The sequence below is a fragment of the Hyperolius riggenbachi genome, chromosome 1 (assembly GCF_040937935.1).
Source record: "Hyperolius riggenbachi isolate aHypRig1 chromosome 1, aHypRig1.pri, whole genome shotgun sequence".
Lineage (NCBI taxonomy): Eukaryota > Metazoa > Chordata > Amphibia > Anura > Hyperoliidae > Hyperolius > Hyperolius riggenbachi.
The window spans coordinates 198494745-198506009 of NC_090646.1; the positions used below are offsets into that span (position 1 = coordinate 198494745).

The 11265-nt window shown below is 43.8% G+C and overlaps 1 protein-coding gene across 6 annotated transcripts in view; it reads left to right on the forward strand.

The window, feature by feature from the left end:
- Positions 1-1249: 1249 nt before the first annotated feature.
- The window catches only part of LOC137570952 (uncharacterized), a 32454-nt gene continuing 22438 nt past the window's right edge, over positions 1250-11265 (forward strand). Inside the window, exon 1 of one of the 6 annotated variants that reach the window (XM_068279648.1) lies at positions 1250-1503. In XM_068279648.1, the coding sequence (XP_068135749.1) occupies positions 1361-1503 (143 nt within the window). In that variant the 5' untranslated portion in view covers positions 1250-1360. Of the gene's footprint in view, positions 1609-1660; positions 2200-11265 lie in introns of those variants that run through there. The other 5 variants (XM_068279643.1, XM_068279666.1, XM_068279656.1 and 2 more) reach the window with 5 other exon arrangements.

Below are 11265 nucleotides of genomic sequence, written 5' to 3' on the forward strand. Positions count from 1 at the left end.
CATTCTGGCTATCCCAGCCTGCATGGGAGACAAGGGGTTACAGAGGCTCGGGAGGGGGGACCCCACGTCATTTTTTTCGAAACTTTTCCCACACTCTGAACATAACCCAAAAAATTTAATTTAAAAAAAAAAATACAATTTTTCAAATTTTTTTTTTAAAATATTGTTTCCCAGTATCTTTTTAACATATCCTGCAAATTTGGTGTTGCTAGGATTTAAGGGGACTTTGCTATTAACTGCTAAAGTCGGCAGAAAAAGTTTCCACGGGAATGTCAGTACGCGATTTAAATAGATACATTTCCTTTGAAGATTTAAAATCGATTTTCTCAAAAACTATAAGGTCTTTTTGAACAATTTTTTTTCTTCGTGTTCCCACTATTTTTCTTAACATTCCCTACACATTTGGTGTTTCTGGCATTTAAAGGGGCTTTGCTATTAACCGCTAAAGTCGGCGGGCGTTTAATTTTCCCACGGTCAGAAGAAGAATATTCAAAATCGATTTTCTCAAAAACTATAAGGTCTTTTTGAAAGATTTTTTTTCCTCTTGTTCACAATTTTCTTCTTAACATTCCCTGCAAATTTGGTGTTTTTAGCTTTTAAGGGGGCTTTGCTATTAAACATTAAAGCCGGCGGGCAGATATTTTCCAAACGGCAGCAAAGCAGGGGTTAAAACGATAAATATCGTTCAGGCAGGACAAAAAAAAAAAAGTTTTAAAACGATAAATTTCGTTCAAAAGGTCTGCACTATTTTAACCTTTAAAACGATAAATATCGTTTTAAACATATATCGGGCAGAAGGGGGCGCCATTTTTTGGCCGGCGCCATTTTTAACTAGACGCGGATTTTACAGCCTGCCTCTCATTGCTGTCTGCTCTGCTTCAAGTGAAACGTCTCCTGTTGTGTTTCTCCCCAGCTGGATGTGACAATGGTTGGTGTGTGCTCTGGGAGAAGGAGAACAAGAGCCAGGAGGATGAGTGAGTGTAGGCTGCTGGCCTGCTGCTGCTGCTGCCTCGCTAAGATACAAGTTGGACGGGATAGCGTTGTGGGGGAGGGCTCTCTAGGCTGCCTCTCTCCTTTCATTGGTGGGAGAAAGGCAAAGCACAGAAACACTGTCACTGATTGGTGGGCGGGGAGGGAGAGATTGATGTAAAGGAGACCTGATTTTTAGTGGGATATTTGTCTCAAAAGGACGGGCAGCGACTGTTTGCTGTCATTTGGAGAGACTGCTCATAATACACAGACATTGTTCGTAGCTAACAGGTTTTCTTAGACCCTGGTTACCTCACTGATGGCCACAAGGTGGCGCTCGGTAGAGGAAGCTGGCTGACATGCGCACTGCTGATCCATCGTTCCTCCTGAGATGCCTGTAGCAAGTAGGCGGGTCTTGTCTGGTCCGCTTACAGGAAATGTGTGGTGTGGGCGGGCCACTCCGGAGACACCTCCTCTTCTTCTGGTACCGCGGCTAGTCCGTCCGCAGATGTTTACACGTTACCACGGCAACCGGTATGATGCAGTGCGTGAGACCATGTGGGTGATGTGCGGGAGACGATGCGAGTGATGTGCGGCAGACTATGCGGGTGACGCGCGGCTTCCCATCACTTGCTGAAAGTGCTATAAACTCACATATACTCATTATTTACCTACATTTGACTAAATTGGTTACTGTATCTGCCACATCCAGATACCTGCAATCTCCGCTCACACATAAGAGCACCTGTCATGTCTGCATGAACCTGGCCTGTCATTTCTACTGCAGCTGCAGCAGATATTGTTTCCCCGGCTGATTTTTAGTATGCAAATGAACATCGGTATTGTTAAAAATGGATTTTGAAAGTCTAGTTCCACTTTCTCTCCTCTGCACTGACTGATATAACTAACGCGGTTGCTATGGGCAGCATCTCGCCTTTCATTTGCTGCACTGCCACATGCATCATGTCCCCATAGGATAGATTAGATAAGGTACCAGTATGAGCTGTGTGGGGAGAGGAGGTGCTGCTGGCTGGCGGAGCACACCTGTCTGCTCAGTGGGAGGCGCCCTGCATTTACTACAGACACAGGCTCGGGAGGTTCCTTTCACCTGTGTGTCAGGGTTGGTGTGAGCAGCACAGGCAGCCTGGTGTGGGGCAGCTTCTTCCTGTGCAGTGTATCCGCGCTGCAGTCCTCGCCTCATCACTGCCCCGTGCCTAGATTCAGGAGCAGGTAATGAGAGGAGCCCACCACTGTGCGCTGATAGGGAGGGGAAGACCATAACTGGCCCTCTGTTCATCACGCTGTGGCTGTTACTTGACTATTCTTATATCTATGGAAGCTTATGACAGTGTTTGCTGTAGTAAAAGTATATTAGACAGACCAACCATAGTAGTGGTAAGTAGTTATCACTTTGGGCTTAGCATTGAGCTGGAGCAGTAATGGTGGGTGTGTGCTGCAGTCACTGTGCCTCTACTGTGGAGATATTCGGGCTGCTGGAGACTGATATGTGTTATGACTGCTGTCTGTGCACCTTGCGTGATTGCTGCACATATTCCAGCTATTTCCACAATAACCAGGAAATGGCTGCTGTACACAGGAAACAGTGTAGACAGGTGTCAGGAGCCTACCTGGCCCAGGGAGATCTCTGCTTGACTTTGATTTTTTTTATCACAGCTGTATACCCACAGTACTAATCTATGAAATATACTAACCTCCATTTACATATTTGTATTTAAAGAGTATTGGCTATTTCTGCAGGAGCCCGAGTGGAGAGCCGCTAGTGCTCCTGGGCTAGGCAGGCAATGTAAATATTATTGTAGCTCTGTATTCGGGGCTGCCAGTGCTGGATTGTACTGGTGGAGGGAGACAGGGTGAGCCTCATTAGAATTCCCTATGAGGTTTCCTGCTGGGTCCCCTAAAGTAGACTAGCGCCTGAAACTTTGTAAGGGGTACTCAGGAGTTACTAATAATTAATCAACGGGAATGGTCTATAAGATGCACATAATTACGAGTTGATGCAGGATTGTGTATGTATGTATGTACTGTATGTATGTATGTATGTATGTATGTATGTATATGTATATATGTGCAGCCTGAAACTGCAAGTTAGTGCATCAGGCCCATACTGTGTAATATTTGAAGTTGGTTATGTGGCTGCCCTAAATAATATTAAATAGGTATTTGGGGTTATGATGCTACCCAATTATTCTATAGGAAACATTGCTGCCTAATTATGTTTTTTGGAGGACATCCTGGCTGTTATTTGGAGGGCATATTGCTTGTTATTTGGGGACATGGCTGCTCGCTAAAAATAGACCATTTGGATCCTGCCGGGGCAGAATTCAGGTAGTCGATTATGAAGCGCAGTATGTCCGTTCTGCTCCCCTGTGGCAGCGTAAAGATGTCACAGGACAGGAGCGCGCTCGCTCCTGCGTCCCAGCGTAAGCACTGACTGGAGACGCTGGGGGAGAGAGTACGCTTCTGTCCAGTGACATCACTCGGCGCAGCCACACCGGGGACATACTGCACATGTGCGGCGCAGTATGTACAAGTTTGGAGTTGCCCAGGAGAACAGCCGACCAGAGAGGAGGGACGGAGGGGAACAGGATGCGTAGTGAGTATTTGATTATGCCCCCCTACCCAGTACAGCTTCAGCTTTTACCAGAGCCTTTTGGCTTTGCTATGCTAATTGATAGTGTTCCTCTAAGTTCATATTTTGTTTAGGGCAGGGGTCCCCAAATGTTTTAGTTCGAGGGCCAGGTCAACGTACCTCAGACTGCTGGGGGGCCGGAGTATACATAAAATGATGTCGAAGTCTTTGCGGGCCAGACAGTGAAGCATACCCAGATGACAACCTGCAGTCCAATTGGACAGCAGTGTCACCTGATGTGGAATTTGATTGGAAACCAGTGAATTACTGCTTTCTGGCTTCCATGTGGATGGGTGGTGCCAGCACTGCTATTCTATATGCGGACCACCAATATTTAAAGATGTAGCTGGCCGAATCTATAAATGATACAATTTGTGTGTGGGGGGCCGGTAAAAAAGCCTCAGGGCCACATTCGGCCGCGGGCCTTAGTTTGAGGACCACTGGTTTAGGGTGAGCTGTAATAAGGCTATTTAGAAATGAGATGATCACTCCTTGTAGTGCAGAGTCCTTACACTACCATTGTAAGTAAGTGAGCGATATATCAGATGGAAGAGGGCCTGAGAATGACCAATAGTTGTACTCTTGATGGAGCTGAAATGACCGATGGGGCCTACAATTATGTGAGGCAATAAGGGAGGGTAGAGGGACAAGTTTCCTATTTTCAACAAAATCAGCCAGTTTGGTGAAGTTGAGGTCAGTCAGCAAGGCCAGGTCAAGTCAAGCCTGGTTTGAAATCAAGATTATTCAAAATAGAGATCAAGAGTAAATCTGCAACGCTTCACACGTATGGTGTTACTACCACTCCAATTTAGCTGCGTTTAAATTGCACCCGAATTTCACTGGCGGGTGGCGGATGGGATGCTAAACTGCTCAGCGTTCAGTTCAGTCTCCCGTCTGAAAAAAGGCCTGAAAGGGACCCGAAAGCGAGAGGGATATGGAGGCTGCCATATTTATTTCCTTTTTAAAGCCCCATCTACACGATACGATTCTTTGTACGATTCGCTTACGAAATCCGACATGTCCGATCGGGTTTCAATTTGATTTGCCATTGTTTTGCAATGGCAAACCGAATTGAATCAAATTGATTCCCGATCAGACATGTCGGATTTAATCGAATCGTACAAAGAATCGTATCGTGTAGATTGGGCTTAAGTGCTTGTTCACAATACAAGAGCTTTTCTAATGCTACATGCACACTTGAGATAAGTTTTTGGAAAAGGCAAGATCACAGACTAATTTTACCCCCTTCCATGTAGTATGAGAGCCATACCTACACAGTCTATTCTATGGAGCTGAACTCCCCATCAGATAAAATCTTTGCAAGATGCTGCACACATGCAACAGATCAGTTTCTGCAAAAAATCTGTTCCTGCAAAAGATCAGTTTTTGCAAAAATGCATTCATAGTCTATGATATTTGCAGATCTCATACACGCCTTGTTTAACAGACATTCATCTGCAGATCTGACAATCATCTGCAGATCTGAAGATCCATCCTGGTGGATCTGATCTGCATATGAATGTCTGTTAAACAAGGTGTGTATGAGGATCTGCAGATATCATAGACTATGAATGCATTTTGCAGGAACAGATTTTTTGAATGTGTGCAGCATGTTGCAAAGATTTTATCTGATGAGGAATTCAGCTCAATAGAATAGACTGTGTAGGTATGGCTCTCATACTACATGGAAGGGGGTAAAATTGGTCTAAGATCTTGCCTTTTCCAAAGACTTTTATCTCAAGTGTATGTAGAATAAGTAAAGTAGGAAAGTTCAAATACGCTCTACCCCCCTCACCTCCAACCGGTCGGTGCAGGATCTGGGAAGCCAAACCAGTCAATATGTGAAGAAGGATCCGCAGACCAGACCAGGTAGATGAAAAAGGCTGAAAAAATTTTATTTGAAAAATTCCACAAACAGTGCAATAAAAAAGACAGAAAGTGCTAACGCGTATCGGGCCTACAATCTGCCCTTAATCATAGCTGAAGTAAATCTGCCTAAAAAAGGGCTTATATGCAGGTGGGGAAAGGAAAAACTCCACCCACTCACCATACAACCCAAATCTTAAAGGTGCAATACAATGTTATAATACACAAACATGTTACAGACGTATTTAATAACAACAGTATAGAATTTAAGAAAAAGTAAAAAAGGGTTACCACTGAGTATATGTATATATGATATATAATCGAATGCACATAGTAAAATATAGAGTATAAATGTAATGAATATAGTAAATATAGTTTATTTTTTACTATATTTACTATATTCATTACATTTATACTCTATATTTTACTATGTGCATTCGATTATATATCATATATACATATACTCAGTGGTAATCTTTTTTTACTTTTTCTTAAATTCTATACTGTTGTTATTAAATACGTCTGTAACATGTTTGTGTATTATAACATTGTATTGCACCTTTAAGATTTGGGCTGTATGGTGAGTGGGTGGAGTTTTTCCTTTCCCCACCTGCATATAAGCCCTTTTTTAGGCAGATTTACTTCAGCTATGATTAAGGGCAGATTGTAGGCCCGATACGCGTTAGCACTTTCTGTCTTTTTTATTGCACTGTTTGTGGAATTTTTCAAATAAAATTTTTTCAGCCTTTTTCATCTACCTGGTCTGGTCTGCGGATCCTTCTTCACATATGTAGAATAAGTGTTTTGTGATTTTAAAAGCTCTTGCTGATGTTACCTTATGTGTGTGTTCTCACTGGGGTGATGTGATTTTGTAAAAATCCCCCATAGCAATGCATTAGTAAGAGCTTTTCAAAATCACCAGCGCTTAAAAAGCTCTTGTAGTGTGAACAAGCCCGGCTGTCCGGCTGACCCTCTGCCTTTTTAATACTTTTAGCCAGGGCTGTGGAGTCGGAGTCGTGGAGTCGGAGTCGTGGACTTGGGCAATTTTGGGTGCCTGGAGTCGGAGTCGGGAAAAAATGCACCGACTCCTAATGAATTTGTAACTGTAATTAAAATAGAAAATATGATAAAATGTTCTATTTCTCAGATAATAGTCATTAAAAATAATGTATATATACAGTAATAGCTGTGCTTAGTCCACAAAAATGAAATAAACCAATCAAAATTAGTTACTTGTGCTGCTTCAATAAAGCAGTCCCCGTATTTTTAAGGTCAGATATACATATCTGATTGTGACTGTACATATGATGTGTACACAGGAATCTCTTATATATACTAAATAACATCTATGCTGTAAGAATAAAGCCTGATGTGTAGCTATGTCACTAATAGAGATGGTCAACGAGATGGAAATAATTCTGCATTGATGCTGATTTATGCAAATGTATACACTCCCTTTGCTGATGAAATAAAATAATTTGATATGTTATTAAAATTTGGTTTGGTGACTACAAATTAAAGGGCAACAGAGACAGATGAAAAGTAAAGTTTTATACATAGCTGGGGCTTCCTCCAGCCCCCTTCAGGCTAATCAGTCCCTCACTGTCCTCCACCACCCGGATCTTCTGCTATGAGTCCTGGTAATTCAGCCAGTCAGCGCTGTCCGGCCGCATGCCGCTCCCACAGCCAGGAACATTCTGCACCTGCGCAATAGTGCTGCACAGGTGTAGTATGCTCCTGGCGGCGGAGTGTGTGCATGCGCACTACGCCTGACTGGCTCAAGTACCTGGACTCATAGCAGAAGATCCAGGTGGTGGAGGAGGACAACGAGAGACTGATTATCCTGAAGGCGGCTGGAGCCTTGGAGGAAGCCCCAGGTATGAATAAAACTTTAATTTCATCTGTCTCAGGTTTACTTTGTTACACAGTAGTACTATACTCTACATATGCACTCTCCACAGAGCTGCAGGGGATCCACTGAGAATTCTGTGCACATTGAACACAGAGGTGTTGTCTGTTTACAATCTCCTCATTCCCCTGCAGAGTACCTGCACATCATTCTTACATGTACCCACACTTACATTGCCTAGGGCCTGATAGATGTTCTTTGTTCCGGTTTGTACCTTTTACAAGTACTCTTACCAAGGACTAGTTTTAGTCTAAAGGGAATAAATATAGTAGTCTACATATCCTTCTTACTTCAGTTGTCTTGTAAAATTCCTAAGCGTTGGCAGTTAAAGAGTAACTGTCAGGCTGCAGAAGCTAATTTAAACCTCTATTCTCCTGTGTTAGGGCCCGTTCAGACTACAAAATGCGGACCGCAACGCATGCGGACCGCAACGCGTACGAACGCACGCATGTCCGCGTTCGTATGCGTTGCGTGGCTGATCCCATCACTGAAAAGTGAATGGGACAGCCGCGCGTTTTTGTAAAATCTGCGTGCAGCATGCGTTCCCGGACCGCACAGGTCCGGAACGCATGCTGTGTGAACATCAGACATTGCACTCTATGCAATGTCTGATGTCGTGCGTTTTGGCCACCTGCACGCGTTTCCAAAACGCGGCTGGAAACGCGTGCAGTGTGAACGGGCCCTAAAACAGTTTAGAAGGAAGCCAGAAAGCCATTAGTGAAGATAAAAATCTCTCTTACCTTTGATGTGTGCTTATCAGAAAAGCTAATTAGACCCAAGAGGACGCAAGCCGCATACTATACTGCAAAGCATTCTGGGGCCTTCCCCTCGGCTGCTAATGAGACGTTACAGCAGCTTGTAATCAGTCCAGCGCGTAGCACTGATAAATCTCCGGGCAGAGTACACTGCAGGAGTCAGCTATTGTTCCTAGCCACATGGCTCATTAATATTCACTGCACACTGTGTTGTTCAAGTACGAGCTCATCTGTGATCAGGAAGCAGGCAGGACATGACGACACATTTGACAGAAAAACATGGAGCCTGCCATGAGCTGTCAGGAGCATCTATCTCTGCATATACTATATACAAATTCTGTGAAATCCAAACGTGGACAGTGAAATGCATATGTAATGTAAGTACAGCCAATATTTAGCTACTGATATATGTGTTTATTTTCTCTGAGACCTTATACCTAACAGCTCCTCTTTAAGAGACGAATTTCATGTTACATACTTTTAATCAACAAAATTGTAATATGCAAATTAGAGGAGTCGAAGTCGGAGTCGGTGGAATCCTAAACTGAGGAGTCGGTGGATTTTTGGACCGACTCCACAGCCCTGCTTTTAGCCATAGACCCTGAATAAGCATGCAGACTGGGTTATTTGCCTGCTTGTTTGAGGTGTGTGATTCAGACACTTTTGCAGCCAAAGAGATCAGCAGGATAGTCAGGCAACTGGTATTGCTTAAGGCTACTTGCACACCAAGACGTTGCGTTAGGTGCTACGTTAAGGTCGCATAACGTGCACCTAACACAACGTATGGTGCTGCAAGAGCCGACGGTAGAGTGAGCCGCGTTAGGCGGCTCGATTCCTATAATGTCTCCCAGAGTGGCGCTGATTGGCCAGCGGGTCCACGTGATGCGGAGCGAGACACTCCGCATCACGTGGTCCCGCCGGCCAATCAGCGCCCGCCAGTGCAGTGAATATTAAGTAGCCATGTGCGCGGCTACTGTAGCTGGCTCTCCCCGCCTCCTCTCCGCCCCCCACTGCGCATGTGCAAACAGTCTAACGCGGCTATAGCCGCTCCAACGCCGTAGCATGCTGCACTTTGCGGAGAACGTGCAGCGTTACATGTAACGCAACGTGGGCTGTGTGAACAGCCCACTTGTGTTACATTGCTGTGCGTTGGGGGAGCGTTACAGGCGCACTAACGTGCGCCTGTAACGTCTTGGTGTGTAAGCAGCCTAAAAGTATATAAATATGGAAGCCTCACTTTAGGTTCCCTTTTAAGGAGATGCGAACAATTCTGAGTCGATGCAAACTTATGCAGTCTGTTGCATAGGATTCATTCACAAGATGTACCGACTTGGAACTATTAGCATTTTATTGACTATCCCTACTTTGGAAAAAGGAGCGACATGACCCAGAGATCTGTTTACAAAGGGAAATCACCCGGAACAGCCACATAAAAGATGAAAATTCCTTGTGTAATGGCATGATCCACTCTTCACCTTTACTAACAAGAATCCAGGAGGGTTGGCTTTAGCTTTAATGTCCCTGTCCGCACACAGACAAATGATGACTTAGGCAGGGAACACACTTGTCTGTTTTTGTGCGCGTTTTCTGCACAGAAAAACTGAGAACTCATGTTAATCAATGGGCTAGTTCACACTTGATATGTTTTTCGCATGCAGAAAAAAACCCAGACATTCTGCATGATGACTCTGCACAATTTGTCAGTTTTCTCTATCCATTATATTAGCTGCTATGAAAAAGTGCGTGTTTTCCTGCTTAGAAACACACTTGGTGTGCAGAAAACTGAAAGACAAGTGTTCCCTGCTTTGATTAATTTTTATCTCTTCCCTGCATCCAGAAGTGTTACGGGAGTTTTATGACCTCTAATTTGATATTGGTAAGAGTTAAGTTTGGTAATCTTTTTCAATTTTGATTGGCCAATTTTAATTCCTCCATTTAGTATTAGGGTCAACAGATTTTGAATACTATGGAAATGTTGTGTAGGTAAACTCTTACTACTGGTGGTAAAATTGCTCAGTGATTGGCCAATCAAAATTGGATGTGTACCAGGAGTAATGGTGTGCACACACTTGAAAGATAAATGAAAGATCTCAATTTTACCCCCTTCCATGTAGTATGAGAGCCATACTCTACACAGTCTATTCTATTGAGCTGAACTCCCCATCAGATAAAAATCTTTGCAAGATGATGTGCACAAAGATGCTGTACACATTCAAAAGATCTGTTCCTGCAAAAGATCTGTTCCTGCAAAAGATCCGTTCCTGCAAAATGCATTCATAGTCTATGATATCTGCAGATCCTCATACACACCTTGTTTAACACATTCATCTGCAGATCATCTGCAGATCAGATCCAGAATGGATTTTTAGGGCTTGTTTCCACTGTTGCGGCGCGATTTCGCCGGCATTCCGACGCTTGTAAAAACGCATGCGGATGCGTTTCCGCATGCGTTTTTACCCGCGATTTCGCGTGCGATTTCGCATGGCAGGGTGCCATGCGAAATTAACCATGACACTGCCAGGGCAAAATAAAATTGAAAAAGGTGCGAAATCGCGGGTAAAAACGCATGTAACAAACGCATGCGTTTTTACTATTAAATACATTAGCGGCGATTCGCATGCATTCCACTCGCAGGCAAATTCGTTGGCTCTTTTGTGCGTTTTTTTACCGCTGAAAAAAATGCACCTCAACAACGCTACAGTGGAAAGAAGCCCATCCACTTGCATTACATGTGCGAATCTGCATGCGTTGGACGCATGCAGATTCGCGATAGTGGAAACGAGCCCTGAGATCTGCAGATGATTGTCAGATATACAGATGAAGTCTGTTAAACAAGGTGTGTATGAGGATCTGCAGATATCATGGACTATGAATGCATTTTGCAGGGACGGATCTTTTGCAGGAACGGATCTTTTGCAGGAACGGATCTTTTGCATGTGTACAGCATCTTTGTGCACATCATCTTGCAAAGATTTCTATCTGATGGGTAGTTCAGCTCAATAGAATAGACTGTGTAGAGTAAGCTCTCATACTACATGGAAGGGGGTAAAATTGGTCTGAGATCTTTCATTTATCTTTCAAGTGTGTACACACCATAAGGGTGCATACACACATCA